This window comes from Haliaeetus albicilla, chromosome 18, assembly GCF_947461875.1.
Source record: "Haliaeetus albicilla chromosome 18, bHalAlb1.1, whole genome shotgun sequence".
Taxonomy (NCBI): domain Eukaryota; kingdom Metazoa; phylum Chordata; class Aves; order Accipitriformes; family Accipitridae; genus Haliaeetus; species Haliaeetus albicilla.
The window spans coordinates 16,126,205-16,151,475 of NC_091500.1; the positions used below are offsets into that span (position 1 = coordinate 16,126,205).

General features: G+C 37.2%; 1 protein-coding gene across 1 annotated transcript in view; it reads left to right on the forward strand.

The window, feature by feature from the left end:
- Positions 1 to 20,142, forward strand: part of NOL10 (nucleolar protein 10) — a 54,630-nt gene extending 34,488 nt beyond the window's left edge. Inside the window, exons 14-21 of the mRNA XM_069805804.1 lie at positions 5,467 to 5,593; positions 7,273 to 7,352; positions 7,517 to 7,615; positions 8,267 to 8,356; positions 10,110 to 10,283; positions 10,674 to 10,921; positions 16,263 to 16,365; positions 19,715 to 20,142. Of these exons, the coding sequence (XP_069661905.1) occupies positions 5,467 to 5,593; positions 7,273 to 7,352; positions 7,517 to 7,615; positions 8,267 to 8,356; positions 10,110 to 10,283; positions 10,674 to 10,921; positions 16,263 to 16,365; positions 19,715 to 19,834 (1,041 nt within the window). The 3' untranslated portion in view covers positions 19,835 to 20,142. The remainder of the gene's footprint in view (positions 1 to 5,466; positions 5,594 to 7,272; positions 7,353 to 7,516; positions 7,616 to 8,266; positions 8,357 to 10,109; positions 10,284 to 10,673; positions 10,922 to 16,262; positions 16,366 to 19,714) is intronic.
- The last annotated feature ends 5,129 nt before the right edge of the window (positions 20,143 to 25,271 follow it).

Consider the following 25,271-nt stretch of genomic DNA (forward strand, 5'->3'; position numbering starts at 1 on the left):
ACTATTTTATTGTTGTGTGATCAGTTGGTATCATTTTTTCCTATTCTGTTCTTTACAGCTGATAGCGATTGGCTATACATTTCCTCCAATTTCTAGCATCTTAGTTTTCAAGGTAGCTTTTTTCCCTGAGAGATTTTGACCTTTCTTTTGTGCTGTGTTATCAGCAGGTTTTATTGGCATTTTCCTACTATATGTGGCAGTCATTACTGAAAATATTTAACAGGATTGTCCTTGGAGCTTCACTTGCAACCTACTTCCTGTGCAGTAACACCCCTTTCAGCATAAACTGTTTCTCATTAGCCAGTTCCTATCTTGCCTTACAGTCATTAAAATTCTTGTCTTACTATTTTGCACAATACACTGTACCCAGAGCTCTGCTGAAGGCCTTAAAAATATGCTATTTTTGTTCTAATTAACATTATTCAAATAATATGGCAGTGAATGATTTAACTAGTACATTTTTGCTACCTGATAAAGGTCTTAGAGTCTAACTTAAAATCCATAGGAGACCACAACAAACAATTTGAAGATTTTTGAAAGAAGGTTTTACTTCCAAAATACATTATGAAAGAGCAGTGTTGTGATGTATTTTCATACTTATTTGTTATTAAACATATTATTATGGTATGGCATGATACGGCATTAACATTAATTTTTGTGAAACTGCAGTTTCTCTGATGCTGCCTGTTGCTGTCTTGTACAGCCACAGCAGCTTATACTTTTGCTTTCCAAAGTTTTTGGAAGTGTTTCATTGAATGATGTCCACATACATTAAGTTAGTCTTCTAGAGGGAATTCAGGCAGTGTAAACTTTGCAAATTCTAGTTAATTATTTTCAAACCTGATTTATACTGTCTGTGAACATTATGCATATTTTTGATTGCTAAAATACATCAGTGAAGGTTGAGAGGAGTTTATGCTGGTTGAGTCTTAATATATTTTGACATCTTATTTACAGCTGACGAGTTTATCACTGCCTTGTATGAAATCCTCCAGGGACTTACTATTTAATAACCTGAAAAACAGATTTTGGAACCTGTTTTGACTCCCTGAGAAGAAAAGAGCAACTGTTCACTGGTGTAGAATTGGTCCCTGAAACCTTCAAACACATACTTAACATACGTCTGTATGTGCATTCAAAGTTGTTTAATTTAAATCTCGTGACATCTGACTCTGGAATCTCCTACACATCCTGGCCTTCTTTTGAGTCGTTGAGCATGTTTAATACTAGTTAGGATTAGACTCAGTTTTTCTGTGGCTCTAAGGGCTCTGCAGAGCTGGCTGTTCCAGATTCAAGACAAGGAACATCTCTTGTGGGTTGGGAGTAATACCTACTCTGTCCTAGGGTTCATTAATTTCGGGGGAATTACGGGCCGATGACAGGATGATACTTTTTACAGAATTGCTCAGGAGTTAGGCATGGCTGTAAGTGCAGGGCATTGCAGAGCTGTGCCGCATAAGATTTGTGCTGCTACAGGACTATCAAGTTAAATGTCTTATAAAATAGAATACAAAGAACTGTGCTCTTTGAAGTTATTTTACAATATTTTAAAAAATATTTTTCTGTCAGCATTTTTCTCTCCCTTTTTCTTGAATGGTTTGGCCTTGCACTTGTCTCTGCTCAGTTGCATGCTTGATTACTCATCATGTTTTGTGTTTTCTGCATCTAAAGTTAAAGAAAAAAAGACATTCTGATGTGTACTAACAAAACTTTGGCATTAGAAGGCACAAAACTAATAATTATAAAGTCCACATCTTTACTTCTTGTGCCTTGGTATAAGACAGGAAAGGCAATGGCGAGGTGTCCATGTTGGCTGTGTGCCGCAGCGGGAAGGCCCCTGTGGTAAGTCCGGCCGTGTGGCTTGCCCATGGCTGCTCCTCGTCTCTGCCCCAGCGTGACCCAGCTGCCACTCCGTCTTGCAGCGTGGTGGTGGGACACGATGTGGGATAACTGTGTTTTGATCACCTCATGGGTGCAGTTTCCAGTCGGCTGAGGAGGAGAGCAGCAGGGGAGGAGAGGAGGAGCAGCCCACCCAGCTTGCTGCCAGCGGAGCCCAGCCTGCAGGTGAGGCTGCTCTGTTCATAGGCAAAAATATTTTCAAAGGCAGATGTCTTGACTTTCACTAGCAGTTGGAGGAAATTGTCTCGAGAAGTGGTTATCCTACTAAAAATAGAATAATAATGAAAATAGCAAAAATATAGGTTTGGTCACTGTTGGTGATGTCTGGTTTTCCTATCCTAAGAAATACTTCAGTAAAAGCCGAGTGTAGATGTGCACTCATTTAATAATGATTTTCTCATTAGCTGTGTGCAACTTATCTAAAACTTGCAGGGAAACCTATTTGGTATATCATAAATATTGTGAAAATGAGATCTGTCAGTTTGGTTGCATGTGATTACCTACCTCGATAACATTTTCTTATTCTTGCTGTGAATTCCAGTGCTTTTTTTCTCCCTTAGATGCGGTAGAATTGTACATTCCCAATCAAAATCAACAAGTATATTAATTAGCCTACCCCAACTCCACAACTTTGTGGCTGTTTGCTGGTTTTGGCGGGTACTGCACAGCAGGCTGAGGTGGTGGCAGGGGTCCCAAGGGGTCCCACCTGTGCTGCTGCGCACCCGCTGTATGGAAACCCGGGAAGTGGCTGGGGAGGCAGGTTTCACCCATCCGCCTCGTGCTTGGTGGCCAGGTGCAGACCAGCCCTCTGAACTGTCGCATTTGTACCTGGGCACAGGAATGGCAGAGCCTGCCATTTCGGACTGCTCTCGGCACTGTCCTGGGATGTCTGTTGGTTGACAGTGGGTGAGAGAGGAGCATTAAACTCCACAGTTAAAATGCAGTGGCCATTAAATTTTGTGAAGAATTACTGTTGCAAGAGAAGGACATTTCTTGTTTATGTTTTTGTCATTGTGGCTGGTATTGTTTCCCTTTTCTATCTTTAAATGTCTTCCTAAGCTTTAAAAAGTGTTCTAACATACAAAGCAAAGCTCCTAGCGTGTCTTAGAATAGGTAGGCAAGTGGTTTCAGTAGGGTGGGAGAGAGGGAAATAAGGCAATAAAACATACACAGACATCTCTGTAGGGTTTTACTTTCTGTCAGCTTACATGTGAAATTTGAATAATGGTTGGACTTTCTATTTTTTTCCTGGTATTCTGTCACTGCTTTTTTCTGTTAATTATCTTATTTCCCACCCACCCCCTTGTTTTCTATGATCTGATCATCCAACTCACTCCACAGATTATAACGAATAATCGGGTCTTTTGGTTTTATGTGTTTTTTGTGTTTTTCATGGCACATGTTATGTGCTATGAAAGGTTTTACTCTCAGTATCAGCTTTTGAGTACAGGGATACTTGGAACAGTGAGTGGAGCTACAGCTGAAGAGCAGATTAACTGTTTTCCCCTTATTTGTGAGACTTCTGCTTTAGTTATACGTTCAAAGATTTACACCAGTCAGGATCCCGTGGGGGGATTACCCTAACTGCTTGGAATGGCCTGAATTCTAATGAGTAACGTGCACTTTGTAAGGCTTGAGCAGGTAGTGTCATAGACGTGGAAGTGATGAAAAAGGTTTATTGAAGTGATAGAGATCTTTACATCATGCGTCAGCAAGATGGAATGAAGGGGAACCTTTTTATTTAATGGGAATGGACGTGAGTCAAGGATTCTCTAATCTCATTTCTAATAATCTTCAGCAGAGAAACTTGTACTTAAATTTTGTTACCAGAGAAGTTTTGTTTAGGTAGTAAGCAACTTCTTTTTTGTAAGAAGGACAAATGGTTTCATCCAAAACAAAACTGTAAGTAAACTTTAGAGAAGATTCCTCCACCCCGGTCATGCTTTGATGTTCTGGTAATGAAGCACAGATAACTGATTTCTTGAATGGCATGAAAACCAGTGATACATTTAATATATCTAGACTGCTTTCTTATTAATATGAAAGTTTGGCATTTAGACTTGAAGAAGTGGGTTTGGGGGAAATAACTGAAAAGTTTAAAATCTGGATGGAGAGAAAGGCTTCTGCAATGTTGGTAAGAAATCAATATGAATGTTTTATAGTGTTTAAGCTGAGTATTACTGGAGCAGACACAGGGATTTGATTCATTCATTAAGTAGGTAAAGTCTTTCCTGTTAGTGACATCTTGGGTCTTTCCTTAGAAGCTCTTACTAATTGGAATAAACTATGCAGCACTGTAAAAAAGTGCAGTTTTTCATTTGGCATGTTGTGGTTCTCAGCTAGTTCTGAAATCTTACCGAGATAAATTGTACTTGATACAGAGACAATAGTGGTCTAGAATACTGGAATGTTACAGTCAAGAATATTATGGTCTAGAATACAATTTTTACAATTTTTTTGTGTATAGTTGTCTTCAAAAGAAGACTTTTAAATGAGTAGTAACACACTTTTTTAAATGAACAGCATTATCTCATACTCTTACCACACTATCATGTCAAACTATATGTATTTTATATACATAAAATCACTTCTCCTTGTTTCCATAACCAAATAGAATCTTAAAATGTTGTTGTTGAATCACAACCATTCTTGTAGTTGTGTTGACTGCAGAGTTTTTAACGTAAATTTTTAGCAAACAAGTCAGAAGCCTCATCCGAAGTCCCACTCTAGGAGTTAACTGGCCACTTTACGTTCTAAAATGTCAGATGATTTGCTCTAGAGAAAAAAATGTAGCGTTGGATTTTTCCATTCGGCTAACTCACCTACTAAAATAATAGTACTGGAACAGTTGAGTATGGCTGCATGCATCAGGATAGAGAGGAATTTCAATCAGAACAGTGGGAGGGAAAAGTGAAGGGAGCTAATTGTTAACTTGGGAAATTGGAGGAAGCTTATATGGAAAAGTACATTGATAGTGCAACATAATACTGTTCAAATAAATCTTTTGCCTCATGGTAGAAATATGCAAGCTTTTTAGTATTTTCTATTTTCTGTTCATACGGTCTGGGTTTATCGTTGAATAAAAATACATGAAATATACCTGTGGTGGTTTAATTAAAATAAATAAGGCAGAATAGCATTTAACATGATTGCATAGTGAACCTAATGAGTTCAAGATCCAACAGTGCTTTACAGATTAGTTACTATCTAATGCAATTAGTTCATAATTTTATCTATAACATTTGGCTCTGAGTTTTTAATAAATTAATCAGACTGGGACCACTTGAAACAGTTAAACATGAAACCTCTAGATCATTGGTCTCAAATAAATGACCTAAATTAATGACCTAAATTAAAATAACACTTGCATAATCTATAGTACTCCTTATTGGTGTTGCAAGCCATAGGTTTAATTGTGTTCTCTGACTGCTGTTGCTTTTAAGGTCTGTTTTAATTTCAGGGGGAATCATTCTCTATTCCATTACAGCACAGTAGCTTGAAAGCATAACTGTAGGGTTTTTTTTCTCTAAGAATATACAATGTTACAACTTTCTATAATATCCACAGGTTTTAGGACCTGCCCCAAAATGGTGTTCCTTCTTGGACAACTTGACTGAAGAACTGGAAGAGAATCCAGAGAGCACAGTTTATGATGATTACAAATTTGTTACCAGAAAAGACCTTGAAAATTTAGGTAAAACTGTTGAATATCCTCTTTAGCTGACTTCTTTGTTCAGTTTTTGATTATTTACACATATAAGTTTTGTAATTTTGATGTGACATATGAGGGATGTTAGAAAGTCACTGGCAGTAGTTTCCTCCAGTCTTCTTGGTTATTAATAGACCAGACTGATGGCTGTATGTTCTTTGGTTCCCAATCAGTGCAACACTAGGTATTTGTGTTTCTCAGATTTTTATCCTGTGAAGATGATTGATATTTGCTGATTTGTCCAGGAATCTGTTGTGTGTGCTTTCAGACACTAAATGAAAGGCATAGGAAGAGAAGTTGGTTTAGTTATCAAAATATTTTTTAGGTGCTCAAATACTGTGGTGGAACTCAGGAAAATCTGCCAAAGGCTATCCTATTTGAATGTAGTGATTTCCAGAAAATACAAATCATTCTGGGGCTAATAGAAACAGAGTTTCAAGGAATTAGAATGCTGAAAGTTACATAGCAGAGAAGGTAAGCGTGCTTTTCCCAAGGTAGTTAGTCCTTTTCTGTCTGCTGCGTGTTTTGATTGCAGTGCTTTGCTCCAGTTTAATTAACCTCTGAATATGGGAGTTGGGTTTGGCCTGGCAGGACGCCATACAAGGAGGAGGTCATCCAAAGCACCTGCATCTTCAGCGTTATGAGTTCTAGAGTAGATGGTCTGAATGTAGCCCACAGACCCCTATCCCAGTTGTAAGGGAATAAGGTAATGTAGTGTTATCTACACAGAGACTTGACTGGGAATACTTATTCTGCTTTAAATTCGCTATAACTTAAATCAAATTCATTTCCCTATAGATGCAGGCTTTCAAATGAAGAACCAGCTTAAGGGATATTTTATATTTCATATGTTAGGGTTTCTTTGTATTACTCGCCATTAGCTGGAGGTACTCTCATTTTGAAATATGCAGGAAGATTGTTTCCTGCAAACAGTTAACAAAATTTTTAGAAACAACTTTGCTTTCTGAGATGCAGAGCAGTTTCTCACTTCTGTTTTTTTGCAATTAGTTCTAGAGGAATTTTGTTAATTCTTAATTATAAGACCCTAAAATAAAGATTCAGGGTCTGTAGAGGATATTTTGCTATAAAACCTTTTCCTTTTCTCAGTCCTGGAATTTTGTGAAGATACATGGAAGGAATATCAGAGAACTGTTAAAAGTATTTTCATTTTTACTTAGGATAGGGCCTAGGGTGACAGTTTTATGACCTGATGTGGTACTGTATTTTTTTCCAACATGTTGATTCTTCAAAGATAGTGACCCAAGGCAAAACTCTTTAATTAAAAACATCTCTATACCACACTAAAAAAGTGATTGTCAAACACCTATGGACTTTCAAAAAAATTCTCTCGGAATTTTTCTTCATGAACTTTTAAGGAGCGTAGTACATGTGGGCATTTTTAAAAAGTGCACAGTAACATGTGTTATGACAAGAAAAATGGATTTTCTTGTTCTGAAGAAGCTTGAATTTCTTGCTGGCCAAACTGATTTTTTTTTTTTTTTAATGTTTTTACTTAGTCTTTATGTAATGGATGTGACTGTTAGATTTATGTGTTGCATTGCAGTGCTTGTTTGTCTTGAATCAGGTAAGTGAAGTGGCTAGCTTGGAATAGGAATTCTTTGTATATGAAAGCTCTTTGAAATCCTCTGTAACTTTTTTCCCAGGCCTTTCTCATCTCATTGGATCATCATTGCTCAGAGCATATATGCATGGCTTTTTCATGGACATAAGACTTTATCATAAGGTAAATAAGGCTGATCTTTGTCAATTTTTACTCTTAATAAAATGTGTGTTGGGTTTTTGGTGGGGGGGGTGGTGGTTTTTGTTTTGTGGGGTTTTTTTTCCTCCAAATAACGGACTGTCTCCTGTATTAATGGTATATTCTTTTTACTTCCTCCTTGTTCAAAGGCAAAAATGATGGCCAACCCCTTTGCCTATGAAGAATACAGAAGAGAGAAAATAAGGCAGAAGATAGAAGAAACACGCGCACAGAGAGTTCAGCTAAAGGTAAATCCTGTAAACAATGAGTATAGTTCTGGGAAAACTATTCACAAAGAGCAATATATTCTTAAGTGTATCTCAGAGATGTAATGACTTAGGATTTGATTCTGTTTATCATCGGAGACACAAAGTAATTTATAGAACTTTTTGAATGGAACCATAAAGTTCCCATGCGTGTGATCCCCACAGATGAGAAAGCTGTAAAAGAGCAGCTCTCATCACATTTGCCACTTGAGTGAGTAACCCACTGGTAAAACTTGCAGTTTCTACTTCTGTCATTGAATCATTTAGTTTAAATGATTTAAGCCATTAAAACACTGGATAACTCTGGAAAGAGAATATAAAAATAGTATTGCATTTGTAACTAGTAGCTTTCTAGATTGAATTTGTTCAACATACAAGGAAAAATAATTGCTTTTAAAGTACTAAAGCTGATGCATTACAAGGAAAAAATAATACAGAAGTTCGGCTTAAATTTTCTCCAAGTGCTGTTGCTTAACTAATACCTAGAAATATTTGGACAGTCAAGGAGCTTTTCAGCAAGAGTTAGAAGAATGAATAAGAATACTCTCTTCACCACACTTAAGAATGTAATGCATATAGGGGTTTGCATGTATAAAAGAGTAATTTACTGATTAATTGCTTCTCTCTCTTTAGAAACTTCCAAAAGTCAATAAAGAGCTTGCACTCAAACTGATTGAAGAAGAAGGAGAAGAGCAACAGGTTACTAGAAAAAGGAAACAGAAGGTGAGCTTTTGTTTTGGAGACTTCTCTAACTGGGATCACAGAAATAGTAATGCTTACAGTATTGATTTTTTTGTTGTTGGGGCTTTTTTTGTTATCTGGCAAACAGATTCAAAGTTCCATTGTTTCTGTTTCTCATAAATAACTTATCCTAGTAGGTGGCTTTAAGGTGTACTTCACTGTAGCTGCAGCACCAAAAAGACCGTGTAGTAACTTAAAGCTTAAAATGATGAAATATTCACTGTGAAGCGATATGGGCTTCACAGGACTCCAGAAGCTAGCTAAATGCAGAGTCAATACCAAAGTTGTTCAAAAAAGACCTGTTGTTTGCATTTATTGGTATCTTGGTGGTGACCATGACAAGATAGATGTTATCTGTAAAACTGAAGTTACAATTGCCTGTCTTTGTGCGCACAGTTGACTACATTTTATAAAATAGCCAAAATGGTTTGCTCTTATGCAACCAGAATTCTTCCTGATGTTCAAAATAATCAATCTTTATCCTAAGCGAAGTCTAAATGACCAAATGAGTTAATGTTTAGTATCGGGGTGGGGGGGTGGGGTCTGTAGGTATCACTTCATAGGTGCTCATTCTCACAGGCCTGTGGCATTCGTGAAAGGCAGGCATTAGCTTCATGTGGCATCTAATGAAATCCTGTGTGTTACAGTTACTAGGAAGCATGAACTACTGAAAAAGTAGGTGGTGGTAAAACCTTAAATGCAGACTAAGCCAGTGTTATGATGGAAATATGAGTTCAATAAATGGGGGCTGATTTGTCTAGGAGTACATATAAATTGTATTATTAAGTGGACTAAAAAGAGTATATGTAAAAATGCATGTTCTGGTTATTTTCCTGAATGGCATTAGAGTCTTATGAAAAGCAATTTATTTTAGGCTTTGGGGTTTAATTTTTGGCTGTGTGACTGCAAGTCACACATTTGCAACAGTTTCTGTGTTTGAAATCTACATTTGTTTTCTGTATCTTCCCCGCCCCCCTCCCCCCCTTCTTAGGTAACAATGAAAATTCGATGCTAGGGTGGGATGTATGTGCTGGTGTAATTTTGACAATTTTGAAAGATCAGCTTTTTATATTAAAAAGCTATGTACTTAATGATTTTAAAATGATGACAACAGGTATTTGCAGAAGCTGAAATTGTAGCTTGAACTGTTCCTAATTCAACAGTAGCATAATTTAAACTGAGTTCATTTTACTTTGTCATGAATGAAACTGCCTTTTTCATTCCGTATGCGAGGGCAGTGAAGAAAAAGTGTGTAAGGTGTATAGAAACACTTACTCTTACATATTTACAGTAAAACAGTAGTAGCATTGCATAAAGACATGTTTACCTTGATAATTTGTTGTACATGTTGTACAATCATCCCCGTCAGGCAGGGTATTTGCCTTGGAGGTACTGCTGATTAGTCAATAGATATCAACACGTCTCCAGACTAGCTGGCTTGAATGTATGAGAAACATTAATTAAAAAATATTAGTAATTGTGTATTTAAGGTGTCTATAGTATGCATAAAGAAAACCAACCTGTCTTGCTTACAGGTAGCTTAGAATGATGTTTATTTGATCTTTGTGAAAGTAATAAAATATAATAAGCATAAATCTTGATTTTTATATGACCTGGAAGGAACTGGCATTTCACATGCTGCTTTTGAGTTTTGTTTAATTAAAAAGGTGTTACTTACTTTACCAATGTCCATTTCAGAATTTTATAACTCGCTCATGCTTTACTTCTTTTCCAGAATCTGCCTAGCCTTCTCAAAGATGATCGTTTTAAGGTCATGTTTGAGAATCCAGATTACCAGGTGGATGAGCAGAGTGAAGAATTTAGGCTACTTAACCCACTTGTTTCTAAAATAAGTGAGAAAAGAAAGAGGAAACTAAAGATCTTAGAGGAACTGGAAGCACAAGAACAGGTAAAATATTTTCCACTCGGATTAGGAAAAATCCATAGTTTTCTTTGTTTCAAGCATTCAGATTTTTCACCCTAGAAAGAAGGAAAGATGGAGGCAATGCAAGAATGTCTTATCAGCTACAGTAATTAAGTGTAATTTATAATGTTATTCTAGTTTTTAGATGTGAACAATATTGTGTCTACATTAATGTAGGTTTGAAAAGCGTAAAATATGTAGGTGGAAAAAATTTTATAATATATCTTCTGCTTCATTTGCTGTTACTGCTTTTGTTCAAATTTTAGTTCTCTTCAACTGCGTCTATGTAAAAGCTGTCACGTACTTTCATTGCAGGAATGGTTTGAAAAGAAAATTAGTTGATGATTTCTTATTTTGTACTATTTTTGTCTGCAGGAAGAGGAGGAAGAACCAGAAGGAAAAGCAAGTGATGCAGAAAGTTCTGAGAGTTCAGATGATGAAAAAGGCTGGGTTGAAGAGGTCAGGAAACAGCGCAAGCTTCTACGCCAAGAGGAAAAAGTAAAGCGGCAGGAAAGGTTCAAGGAGGATCAGCAAACATTACTGAAACCTCATTTTTTTGAGATTAAAGAAGGAGAGGAATTCAGAAGCTTCAAAGACTCTGCCAAAAAACAAAAATTAATGAAGTAAGACTAATGTTCCTGTTTTAATAGCTGGGGGTGGGCAATTCTCAAGTATTTCTCTACAATGCAGGCCAGTGGCATTTTGGCTCGGAAGCACTTACTAGTAAAGCCACATCTGGCAACTCAGGGATATAACTTAAAGCGACATAGTTGTTGAAGGCTTTGTTTTGTAGTTAAACAAATATGATGTTTAAAGTATGGCAGAGAGACAACACAAATGAGATGAGTAAGAGATTAATATTCTGAGCCAGGTTTGGGGATCCATTAATCAGTGCTGGTGAACTGCTGCTCTCACAAATAACAACACTGATGTCTGTGAGACTGGTTATATTTGTCCACCAATGTCAGTATGAGGTTGACAGGCTGCATGTTTTTCATCTGACCCTCTAAAAAGGTGTAGAATACTGCATGACTAGACACTGTTTTGGAGGAAGGATCAAGGTGGTAAAAAAGAAAATATTGTTTTGTCTGGGAATTTTTATGGCATCCAGAAACTTTCAAAAAACTGTGCTGTCCTGATATTATCAGGTTTTACTATTTCTGGTTTTCTTTTTGCAATATAAAATAATCAGACTTTTTTTTTTTTAATTTGGATTTCCTTAAGTTGATGATCAGCCGAAGTAGTTGGGTACTGTATAAAGAGCACGTCAAACTAAAGGACTTGCCTTTGAGGTGCTTAATGCCTGCAAATCTCACCTTTTTTTTTTTTTTTTTTTTTTCCTTTCCTTCAAAGATGAGATTTAATCGCCTTTTATTATTTGGAGCACAGATGCTAGTATTGAAACATTGAAAGACAATAGCTTCAAAGTTCTTGCAGCACAATGGATACAGAGCAGAATTTTGACTAATGTCGGAAACAAGTTGCTGGGCTAGATGGATCTCGTGATAGCCATTATGTCTTTACTTAGAATGAAATGATACAGTCAAAGAAAAGGAAATGAATAATATATATAATGGGGCTTTTTCTTTATGTCACTAATGACTGACTCTACAACCTAGTTGTTTCATGATGGAAATTTTCTGGAGATATGTAAAGAAACATTTGATAAAAAATTTAGCCTGTCCCTTTAAATGTGCAAGTTTTTAACTGGAATTATCATGTAAAATGGTCTTCAAGTATTACTGAGATAGTATTTCTAGATAGTCTAGTAGTCTGTTTTTTCCATGCTGTACCTGTAAGACCTCTTTAAATAGAAGTAGTAGTTTTTATAAAGTGGCATTTATAGCAGTTCTGCAGAAATTATTCCCATATTTTCCTTAGCTTTTTTTTATCAGCAAGTGTTTTCACACAGGGATTTTTCTTTGTTCTTTATATTGAGTATACCCACTCATTCTGGACTCTTAACTTTATTAGATTTCTCCATCACCTTGCTTCTGATTATTTTTCTTTCTTTCTTCCAGAAGATGAAACAACTTCTTGTTTTTGTCAGTTTTTCTTCTTTGTCAGGAGAAAATCCACTCTGGACACTCTGACAGAGTATTCTAGGTTAAGGATATTTTTTACATTGTACTTAGATTTATAGTCATGTTAACAAGTGACTTGAAAGGAGCCTGAGACACTGGTCAAATGGCCCTGTATTCTCATTGCCATTGAAATACTTCACTAAAAGGCAGTATGGCTGCAGCCTACTCACATACTGTTCTTTTACACAAATTCAGCTGCTGACCTCTAAAGGAAATTCTCAAGGACACTCAACTTGAAGTATTAAGATTTCATTTTGTTCAAAACATGGAAGGCTTAAATGTGAACAAGGATACTGAAAGTTAAGTAAATAAGCCAAGACAGGCGTAAGGAAGAGAAACATCTGGAAAAAATTATTACAGTGTAACACAGGACAAAGTAAATTCATTCATCTGCTGTGTAAAGGGAGAAAAATTATTGCTTTAACTTGGGAAAATTGAAATCAAATACCACAGACCTGTCCAATGAATGGAGGAATATCAGTGGTGACATAAACCATGGGAAGACTTTTAAAAGACTGCTTTTAGGGAAAAGAGAATATGTCTTAAGATTTGCTGCTAATTCTCTGCAGAATATTTTGCAAGGTATGATGCATAATTAGGGTAGCTTAGGTTGGATACCCTCTGCGTGGTAGGTGCATAGATGGGATGTAATGTAAAATGTTTAAAAAAAAAAAAAAAGAAAAAAAAAGATAAAATTGAGGATAGAATTAGATGACAAAAAAATGGATGTGACAGCATTACATCCTTTATGTTTTTCTGAGTTGCTGTCATTGAATTGTCTTTCCATAATTTATTTTTGTCTAAGCAATTAGCTCTATACTCACTGATCCCATTTGTGCTCATCCAAGCACTGTTCATAGTGTGGAGTTTGATATTCCTCAAAGTCTTAGAAGAAATTAAAAATTAACAGCTGGTATCTGTTTCTTATAATGTATAGCTGACATGATTCTGTAATCATAATGACTTAGTCTGTGTTGTGAGCTACTTGTTTGGTTAATAAGCATTTTTACATATTATAATTTTATGAAGAAAATACTTAAATATGTTTTCTGCTGGCCTTATTCAGTGTTAAGTAGTCAGCATAAAAATAATTAATTCAAGTAATGTACTGAAAATTGGAAAGACTGTAGTGGCATGTACCATCTGGTGAGGCTGGCATGTTTGTCTTTGATTTGATTTATCCAAGTTATGGAATGATGGTCTGTGACCAATATAATTAAGTACCTTAATACCTTCACTATGCATTTAATGGCTAGGTGTTCTTTTTTTCTCTAATCATATAATGTTCTACCTGAGGAAACAGTTTATGACTTATATAAAACTGGGTGTTTCTTTCAACGTGTTCCTGACTCAGCACAGCTCCAAGCCCAACTTCTAAAGCAGTGGTGCATACTATAAATTTCTTCATAGACCAACAGTCTACACATTTCTTTGCACAGGAAAGCTGCAAAATTTAGTCATGGTTGTAAAAAATGCCTTGTCTCAAATCTTCTACATTTCATTTTCCCCTTTTTCACTCTTAGGCTTACACATGAAAACTTGTGAAACTTTGCTTTGTTTACTTCCTGCATAAGTTCCTTACATAGTAACTTAAAAGGGGATCCATAAAAGGAAAGGGTTTTTATCAGTGTCCTGAGAGCTCTTCTGATTTTCTTGATGTCCCTTTAAAAGGTTTGTTATTGAAGTTAAGAGCATGTCAAAATTAAAAACTACAGTCGTCATACTTTATAAACTATGACAGTCAATGTATGTATCTTCAGAGGTGGCCAAGAAAGTCAACAAAAGCCAACAAAAGCATAGCTGACATTCCTAGGTATTGCTAAAGTAAAACAGCAGGAAAAGTCCTGAAAAACTGTTCTCTTTATAACGAGGAAAAGAAAAGTGCCTGGGCAATTTTTTTGTTTGTTTGCTTTTTTTACTGTGGGGCAGGGGAAGTTGTTTTTAATAGCACTGTTAATGTATCCCTTGAATCAATTTGTTGAGGATGATTCAAAAAAAAAAACCCAAAACCAAAAAACAAAACCCAAACAACCCAGCCATTTTAAGTGTTTGTGTATCAATGTGTGCAACTGACTATCATTTGAAGTCTGCACATTTTCAGATAAATATAGCCATACCTGCAATTATTCAGTAAAATTGCAACCCCACGGTGTTTTGCTAATATCTCCTCATTTTAATTTTTCTCCTGACTGAAGCAGTATCTAGGCAGTCATGCTAAATAATTGCTGGGTAATAGCCATATTTCTCCAGTTCACTTTCAAAGGGGAGAAAAATGGGACTTCACTTGAATGTAGAAATCCCACCACAATGTTGGTGACTGATCTTCTGCCATAGTTAGCTCTAAGGCTTAGCTTGTCTTCCCGATGCACACAGATGGAACAAGTTTTTACATGAACTCAATGAAAAATATACTACAGAAAAGAAACACAATCAAAGTACCTAGTCATGAGAAATAAAGTAATTCTTGACAGTAATTTTTCATTGTTAATCTGAACAGTCTTTGTTACATAAAATGGCTCATTAACCAAAATTCAGTGGACTTCAGAGACTTCATGCATAGGCCACCATCCATGAGCCCTTCATCCACAGTGAATGCCAATGACTTCGGTGGCTGCTAATCGTCCGTATTTTTATGATTACTTATTTTCCACTTTAAAACTTGTACAAAAAGTGTCTTTTAGCCTTCTTCAGAGATCTAATAAGGCACTAATAGCAGCATCTCAAATTGCAGAAGCTAATTTCATTTACAGTTAGGGGAATGTTTTCTAAGCAAATCACAGAGTGAGTTGTCTGATCATACAAGCCATGTCATATTCTCAGGTGGCACTACCTACTCGTAGGGCCCACATTGTAGAAGAAGGACTAGCCGTGTTAGGACTCACAGGTGCCTTTAGGGAGGCTGGGTGAAGCCAGCACCATCCCTGCCTGCCTCACCCTTGTGCTGGAGGCTGTGCAGGAGCAAAGTGTATTTCCACTCCTCAGCTGTTGCAATTTACGACCCAACTTACTGAAGTCAGCAAGGGTGATATTAAATATCAGCTCACAACCTGGAGCAACTGGGGCATGTCCATGTCTCTCGCTTTTGTAGGGGCATTTACTTCCAGTGGGGGAGAGCTGACAGCAGTATCCGTTTCAACCACAATGGCTACCTCCTCCACAGAAACGCTAGAGTTCAGTGCCTGAGGGTGAGGCTCTATACCAGCTTGCTCACAGAAGCTAACTGATGAGTACCATGAGCTTGAAGGAATATGCTCATGTGGAGCTCCTTGCTGGGGTCAGAGTCTGTCTATTTATCACATTCACTTGTTTGCATTGTTCTTTTATTTAGAAAACTATTTGCATTAGACTTAACAGTCACAGTGTCCGAACGGTCATTTTTATTTGGGCTAAGTAGTTTGTCTCTATCAGTGAAGTGATTCATTCAGTAACGAATTTGTTCTGATGTACAGTCAAGATTATTTCCTTCCCTCAAAAGTGTTTCCAGTTCAGAAATTATAAGATTTCAAGAAACCTTACTGGGTTTTTTTATTTGTGTATGTATCTATTACTGCAGCTGAATATTCCTGACTTTTTCTGACATTTCATAGAAAACTATAGCAATAGAAGGGTGTGGTTTCTTTCTCAACTAGAGTCTTGTTGCTTTTTTAGCAGAAAAAAACAATGAACTTTACATAAATTTTAAAATTGTTTCTACTAAAAGCAATATCTGGAGGGAATGATTTAAACTTGTCTTTCTCTTCTGTTTACTGAATGTTTATTTTTTAGAGTTATGGCATTTCAGGGTTTCAGAGAAATTGAGATTAGTTTTGACTGCATTATCAGCGTTTATTATAGTAAAAAGATGGCAAGAATTGGGATTAATGTTAATTATTCTCTGCAGGAAAACTCTTGAAGATCGTCTAAAGCTTGAAGAAAAACTTGGCACGCTCAATGTGTCTGATACCACAGTAGGCAGCAAACAGGCAACATTCAAATTAAAGAAGGTGAGCTATATATATAATTTTTTAAGATAATACACAAGTAACTTTAGGTTTTGCATGAAAGAACAGGAACTTTAAAACCGTCAAACAAATGTCCCTCTTCATTTCTTTATAAGCTGCCAACTCTTCTGTTTCTTGCCAAGAGAATGAAAGCCTCCGGTAGTACACTGTGTGTACTTATAACTCGGGCAGCACTCATAAAATCTTACGTTCTGGTAGAAAATACTGGCTTCCATCTTTTAATAGTTTATTTGCAGACATACCATCAGAAGCTTGTGACCTTACCTGACTTCTCTGCCAGGACTGATGAGGTCTTGGTCTGCAGGTCCAAATGCAATCAGGATGCTGTAGATGACAGGCTTTCTCTTGGTTGATAATGTTGCTAGGTCTGAGCATGATAAGAACAGAGCTTCTAACTGCCTTTGTCATTGAACTTGTGTAACACAGATCACAAGAATGAGCTCTGGTCCTGTTTTACTTGCCAAATTCCATTTGAAGTGTGTAGCTGACTGCTGCCTATCTACCTTTCCCAAAGGGTTTTGATTTCCCATCCTGAGGAATTTTGTAGATTGCAGGCAGGTGATTATTTTATAGTGTGGGCAGAGTTAAATGCATGTGTGCATCTGCTACTGCTGTAGAACACTTAGGGAAATTTTACTAGAAAATTGCTTTAGAACTGAGGAAAGGACACATTATTAAAGCTGAAGACTGATATTAATTGACATTTGAGCTGACAAAATGTACTTCAATTAAAACTGGTTTTCCTCAGGCAAGCCTCTTTGCTGTAATACGTTTCTCCTTCCCAGTGGTCAAATATTTTTCTTACTGGTAAAACTGCTGTCACAACAATGGCTAGATAGTTATTTGATTGTCACATTCGGTATGCCTGAAAAAAAAATTTTAAATAACAAAATTTATTGGACTGTTTCTACCTTACTTGTTTTACCTGATTATTGTCTGTTTGCAGATGCCCTTTTTCATCTGTTTTTGATTCCTCTATTGCTGGAATTTAAATTGTGTTGACTTTAGAGTAAGTCACAGATTCCTCTGCACTGCTGTGTAGGATAACCATTCTGGGGATTTTACCAGCTGCTGTAACTGATCTGTTGGTGTCTTGCAGCTAATTAAATGGGCTTTGCAGGGCTTCAAAAGCACAGTCTTTTTGTATAGTAGCTTTAAATTAGGAAGCACAAAGCCACAAGGTTTCTTGCAATTGATGGTGAACAATAACCTATCACCTTTTGCTAACAGCTTTGTGAAGATTTGGGAGTAAGGTGGAAGAAGACAGAAACTGCAGTGGTTCAGACTGCCATTTTTACTTGATTCCATCAGATATGCTATAGCTTTTGGTTTTTTTAATTATGTTGCTGCTAACATATGTGGATTTTTTTCTCTGACTGTTAACTGATGTTACTTTATTGAAATACATAGGTTGTGCTCATTTGCATTAAAAAGACTTTTAAAAGTCTAATTAAAAGAAAAATCATGCATCTACAGTGGAAATCTTTTCTCCTATCAACAGAATAGCAAAATAAGACTTAAGTCTTCTCTCAAATAAACAGACCCTGTGTATATATTCTGAAGTCCCAGGAAATGGAGCAGGCAGAGCTGGGAAGAAGGCATGCTGTGCAGTATGCTGTGACTTGACACTTGTTTTCAGAGGATGCGGAGATGAAGTTGGCAAGCTAAAAGGGATTTTAGTGTTACTCTGATCATCAGCTTCTACTTTAGTGATGCCCTTTCTTTAAAGTGCAGGTGTATTTAAGAGTAAGTGCAAAGATTCAGTGGGGGAGAGAGTTGTGCTTCCATGGGACTGATGTCACTCAACCTTGTAAGTCAGTGGAATTGAGACTGAACTTGGCTGCTGCAGTTGTGGTATGTTAGCAGCCTCCCAGATGCCCCGCGGCCACTGACAGATCCAGCGCTGAAATTCTTTGTTGTTGATATTTCACAGTTTAGTTTTCAGGGGATTTTTGTATGGTTCCTACAGTGTGGTATCCTGTTTTTCAATTTCAGCATGTTTTATGACAGCAAATAGATATAACAAAATAGCAGGGTTTCAAAAATACCTAAGTACTTACAATACTGGGGAGGTATAGAGGACATATTTTTAAAAAACCCAAAGTTTCAAATGCAAATCAAGATCATTCAATTTCAGTATGCTAGTGGTAGCAGTCATTCTTGTAATTACTTGTATTCAGTAAGATTTCTCAAGACCATTTCAGACGAAGTCTGGAGACAGAGAGAAACTACTTACTTTTTCACATAGTGGGTTTCTTGTTTCCCTACTTGCAGTGGAAACAGGAGTCAATAAATTTCAACAATGTCTAAAGACCACTAGTTTTTATTATGCTGATGCTGGTATGGGCTTATTGCTGCATTTGGTGAATTGGTTCATATCTCACCTCAGTCAAAATGTTGTCTATGTGTGCAAATCTTTAACTCAAGTTTAAATGGTACTTTAAGGGGAGATTCAGGAAGACATGGGCTGACATATGAATGCTGCTGATTACAGAATTAGATGCAATGGGGATACTTCTATCACACTGTGAATGCACTTATCCTGTGCTGCTGTTGAAATTGCTCTAATTGCTTGAGTATTTTATCGCATGGAGAGTTGCCTGAGCTTGGCTAGTTCAAGTTGGCTAGTTCCAGTTTATGCTTAGTCTGAAGACAAACCTTAGTCTTCCAAAGAGAATAGTAGTTTATGGCTGTAAGAGCCATTTCATCTATGTGGTATGTAAATGAAACCCTTTCAGCGTGTTTTTGATGAAGAGGAGAAACATTAATAGAGCATGTGCCACAGGAGCAGAGATTTTAGATGATTTTCATGTGGGAAGTCTTTCTAGAATTGCATACAGCATATCAAACACTTGCAAGAACTTCTAAGAACATTTTTTAGAAAACCATATGTTTCAGCAAATTTAACTAACTGTTCTGTCTTTTAAAAATCCATTTGTGCAAATATTAAATGTGGTAACACTAGTTAACCAAAGTAGATACTAAATAGCCTCAAATTGTGCTCTACCTTCTTAAGGGCATTAAAAAATAAATTCTGGAGTGTAATTTTACAGTCTGTTGCTAGACACTGGTTTTCATCTGAAATACATGATTTTATTCACTGGTTTTTGATATCTTTGTCTAAAATGTTTGCTCTGAATTACTTGGCATGGTAATGCCTAGGGATACTCAGAATCAACAGGTGTGGTATAAGACAAGATAGCATGGAGCCATTTACAGTAACATTCCCAGATTTTCCTAATGGAATTCTGACTTGATATATAGATACTTGAACAATGAGGTGATACATAAGTTTACAAGAACCTAAGTCTGGTTTTGTTTAATATTCCAGTCAGAGCAACAAAAGAAACAGCAGGAAGCTGAGAAACAACATCGTCAAGAGAGGAAAACTCTTAGGCGTTCTGCTAGTCATCTCAAGAGCAAGCGTGGAAGAGGACGTCTGTTTCATTGATTTATTTTATGTTATTTTTTTAAAGAAACTTTTAATCTCATTTTTCATCGGAAAAAGGGACTTTTTCAAATTGGGACACAGTACCAATGTATTTATATTTTCATTCATTGATGAACACAAAAACCAGAACTTGCTAAACCCTGTGTTAATTATTGAAAATTTTATGAAAGTAAAAGTATTAACCAAAGGACGCTATGAGTATGGTGTGTTATAAACTACAGCGTGAACTGTATTTGTGCAGAAATAGCCAGCAACTGGTTATTGGGTAACCGTGGATGTTTTCTATATAAGAATTTATGATACACCAAGGCTGCCTGTCGTTTATTTAACTTAAGAGCTGTGGGTTTTTGCTTTCTGAAATCTTTATTTGTGACTGCTTAGAAGATCAAGGGTAAGTTATTTTGTCTAAAAGCTTATCCATACAAGGGCACAACAAATTTTTCTTTTATGGTTCTTGAAGGATGATGAACAGTTATGTTTTTCAAAAACCGACTTTATATTCTTGGGCTTTATATTCTTGGGTTGCCAGGAGGAGGTACAAATGGTCGTCATGAGGGCAACTGAGAATGCCTGATTTAAGTTCCTCTAAGTCACTCTATAAGGAAACCTCTTGCCACACCAATGTACAAAGGGGAATCTCATAAGGATAGTCTTACTAAGTTAAATTTTGTGAATATTGCCTTTACTCAGAATCCTTAGGACCAGGTTTAACAAGTTTTGGTAAGCCAGCCGTGGTTCAACATAAATAAGTGGCATATGTTCACATAACAAGCACATTAAGGCCATGCCAGTAGCCTCCTATTCTTCAGAAAGTTAGTTTAGTTAAATAAGAAACTAGAACCTATGATAAGGAGGTGATTGATTCTTTTCTATGTCTTCTTTTTGATTCCCAGAAGAATGCTTGTTGCTAACCAGGATACAGCATCTCTTCTTGATTTTATTTTTTATATCTTGGAAACCCATCATTTACGTAAGTAGTTCACTACTTAAGCAAAGAAATTAATTTTTACCTTTGATCCTCAAGGAGCTTTTTAGAAGGCTTTATAAATTGTCTCTTTGCTAAATCCAAAAAACTGAACTTTGGATCCAACAAGAATCAGTGAATCTCTCCATCACTGTAAATCTCTTTAAGAGACTTGGAGGTTCTTAAGTGTTTTGCTTTATAAACCAGAGAGGTTATTAATCTGGTCAGGTCTCCTGGACAGTATTTACTGTAGAATTTTTGCAGTTATTTCAGTAAAAACTTTGGTTTCTCATAGCCTGATGCTTTTTTAAAATTTATTTTTTTTAGATGGTAGAATAATCAGTCACATGGTTAGATTTATTTTCTTCTCCCTGATTTAATTTTACCTGCTTTAATTCCTTGCTTCTGTTTTTAATTATATTGTTTCCTTTAATTTAAAAATGCCTTTTGCACCTGGTATTTTCATCTTTAAAACATACATTGTAATCGTCACCTCTCTGTCTTTGCATTCAACTAAAAGATGAGTGTCTCAATACCTATTTTTTTATCTCTAGTTGTCAAATTTCTGCATTGTCCGTAAGCTTCTTATGCTTTGTATTTAACACAGAACTATCCAGTATTCAAATCTCAGTCTCACCCATGCTGTATATCAAGAAGAACCATTATTTCTCTTTAGCCACTGAGAAAATGTAATGCAGTTGTGGTTGCTCCAGGGTATGTCCCTCTTTTTGGAGTCTTGTCTTTTGATAACGTTCAAGCCTTTGAAATCCAAATGCAATGACAAGTTAAAGTTTGTAGTAGTGCAACATCTTTCCCCTGGAGCATTGTGTTATCTCTTAGGAATTATCTCCATGCAATTCAGGTGTGTTTGCTTTGTATACATGGCTATACTGAATGTGGAAAGATTAATGGTGGAAACTTGCCACGATTCTGGTTGATACAGGGAGAATTGGGGATTAGGTGGACAGAACTGGCACTGTAAGAACAGGAGTTTGGAGGAGTTTGCTCCTTCTCATCATAGGCCTAAATACCATTATGTTTGATCAAGAGCTAGAGGTGCGTTTATGGTTTAAGGCATCCTTATTTCAGCAGTGATTTTGCTGGCTGTCAAGAGCAGTAAAAAAAAAAAAATCTGGTTCATCTGCGGGATACTAGTGAAACTGGGTTTGAAATGGTTAACTTTCAGCTTAAAAACTATTTCTTCTGTTTTGAGTATCTCATGACTGACACTGGTTTAGGTTGGTGTATGCTTTGTTTTTCATACACTTATGGAGTACCTCATGATAATACTGATCATGTATTTAGGTTGGAGCATGTATGATAGAGCAATATACTTCATACTGCTAGAGAGAAGGCACATGCAAACTGTACTTAGCACACCATTTACTTCATATAAAGGATATTTGGCATATACTTTAAATGGTGCTTAAATATACTAGGCATAATCAGTGAGATGCCTGGAAAAATAGGACTGTGACTGTGATTAAGGCTAATTAGAGATAAAAGTGTAAGTAATAGATACCAGCCATTCTGGACAATAATCCTAGAGAATTGGAGGTCACGGATAGCATTTGTGAATGAAAACGTTAGAGTTGGCTCAAGAATCTTGAATATTCATGAACAGCAGTTGTTCATGAACAACTGGTTGTGATGTGCCCTCCAAGGAGGGAGACTGTACTGCGTTGTAAATTCGTCTGCTTGTCTTTGCCTAGGAATACCTGCCTTGTGGACAGTTCTTCATGCAACAGTTTCTTCATTTGTGGACTGGATTGCTCAGGGCTTGCATGAGATCGTGGTGGAACAGAGCATTTGTGTAAGGTAAAGAAGAGGCAAAGCTCTGTGCAGCCTCCATCATAGCTATGACTGAATTTGTGCTCTACTAGATAATCAGCGGCTGATGTAGATTTTGAAAGACCAGAGAGAATTAAGCATAACCAGGTCTGTAGTGCCAAAGGTGTTTTCCTGCTGCAGCCACATTCCTGAAGGAGAGACATGTCATTCTAATACAGGCAGAGGGATATCCAGCATGTCTCTAAAGCAGGAAGATAGTATATAATTTAAAAATTCATACATTAATTGAACTAATAATTAATCTCAGTCTACTTTTTCCCCATGAAAGGGCAGCTGTAAGAATCAGCAATACCCAGAAAAGTGGGTTTCCTAGCCTTGATCTGACTATTAAATACTTGAAAGAAGGCGATGTTCTTCCTATTGTTGCTCACTTTGGGTCAGGAGAGGTGTTTGATGTTTGTATTTTGTGAACAGTGAGACATGGCTCTTCAGTGTGTCCAGCACTGGAACTCTGGAACACAGGTGAGCTATAGTTGGTGGGCAGTGCCAAGCTGCCTGGCACGCATTCGAACCCAAGAGCTTTTTGGTGGAATAGGGTTGAAGATTCCTTGTGAGCCTTGCTTTTGAGGTATAGGGGAGCAGCAAGAGTGGGCAGCTCTGTGAGGGAAAGCAGGCTGGGAGCTCAGGGTGACAAGGGGCAGGGGCAGTGACCCCCTTACAGGAGGTGCAGTCCTGCAGTTATCAAACAAGAAGAGCAGTAGGGTGACAGCAATGAGGCTCAACCAGCAGACACACAGACCAGTCCTTAACGACAAGGCAGGTCCAAGGTCAAATGAGCAGATGAGGGTCCGTGAGGTACTTGGGCAGGCATGGGCACACCTGCAGTATAGCTTAGGCAAGGACTAAGGGTGACGCGGCTCCCAAGCAAAGCAGGAGCAGGTCTCTGGCAAAGCCGCTCTGGGCTCTTTCTCACACAGCTCTTCTCATAGCAGTCTGGTCCCCAGTTGTTTGGTCATGCTGTTGCCAGAGCTGGCTTTCAGCAGAGACAGCCAAACCCTTGGCAAGGTGGGGGAAGAGGTAGCAGAGCCCTAGGGTCCCACATAAGGACCTGGCATGAAGCATGTTTAGACTCTTGAGATTGATAAAGCAGGTTAATGTCCTTGAACAGCTATTTGGGGGAAGATTTAAGACTTTTAGTAGTAGCTGACATATTAATGCAACATCGTTGCAGCCAATTAACTTCATAATGCAACCAAAGCAGACATTTCTGAGGTATCAGCCTGACTACATCAACTTTTTTTCAGTCAACAGTACTTCATTTGCTGTACTGCAGGAATCGGTATTGATCCAGTGTTGCCATTCCTAGAAGCTGAGCAGCTCTTGGGATCTTTTTTTACATTTAAGGCTCATACTCTAAGGCAAGGGTGATTAGATGCTGTAGCCTCATGGAAACCCTGACTGTTTCACAGTTGTGAGAATGTAGTGGTGAGAATCAGTTTAAAAACTCCTTATAAATAAATTTACAGATAGTGGTTAAATGTGAGTGAAATACTAGCATGATAAAGAAAAGACCTGGATCCGATGTGTCACCTGTACTTCAGTACTTTCTTACTCCGCAAGTAATATAGTTTACTTCAGATAGGCTATTAGTCCTTGAACAAACAGCGAACCAAAACTATTTGTGTAATATTCTTTCCAAAATGCTATTACCAAGCCAAGAAGCATACTGTGTTCCTGTGGCTGGCATAATTGTCTGAAATTGAGAGCATCCATCAGTTTATACAAAACAGTGAAAGAGTTTATGGTACCACACTGCTGGCTTTTAATATCTGAACAAAATAGCAAAACATGATTTTAAAATATTTCCCTGCATAAACAGCAAGCGTATGTAAAACGTACATACACATTTTTATACTCATGGGGTTTGTTTATGTATGGAGCTTAAAGTAGGTATGATTTGAGATTACCAGCTTCAGGAAGTGTTGTGAGGAAGGGTGTAACAGTTTTCAAATTACTCCATCTTGCTTCGCAGTAGCCTTTTATATTTGTGTTCTCCCTGTTTCCAGATGGGAAAACAAGTAATAGACTTGAATTCTAGGAAGAAAGGACCAACTTTCAGATGCAGGACAGTGAAGCAGTACAACAGCTTACCTGGGGACATTGTGCAATGTCCACCGAAAGACTTGCAATGACAGATTAAATATCTGCAGGAACCCCACAGGTATGGTGAAGCCTGCCTTGAGGAGGAGGAAGGGATTAATGAACTTCAGAGGACCTCTCCAGCCCAATGACTATGATTGGTTGTACGGCATAAGGAAGAGGCATGCAGCATTAATTGACTGGAGTAGTTTTCCTCCTTTGTCCCATCCTTCAACTGAATCACTCACTAGTTCTATCTTTTTATCTCTTTCATGATGATTAAATACTTTGCTTGTTTCCATAGCTAACATATTTTGTCTGATCTTGGGAAGTATGGGAGTTTTAAGCTGAATGAAAGCACATAAATCTATTAATAAACTTTAGCTCTTGATCATTATCTCTGTGTTTCAAAGCCCATTTTGCTCAACAACTGACTCTTTGTGATGAACATGAAGTAGTCCTATCACCAAAATGAACAATTTATAGTACAGCCTGCAGAAAATAATCAGATTTAGCAGAGCTAGTAGTTTACACAACCAGAGG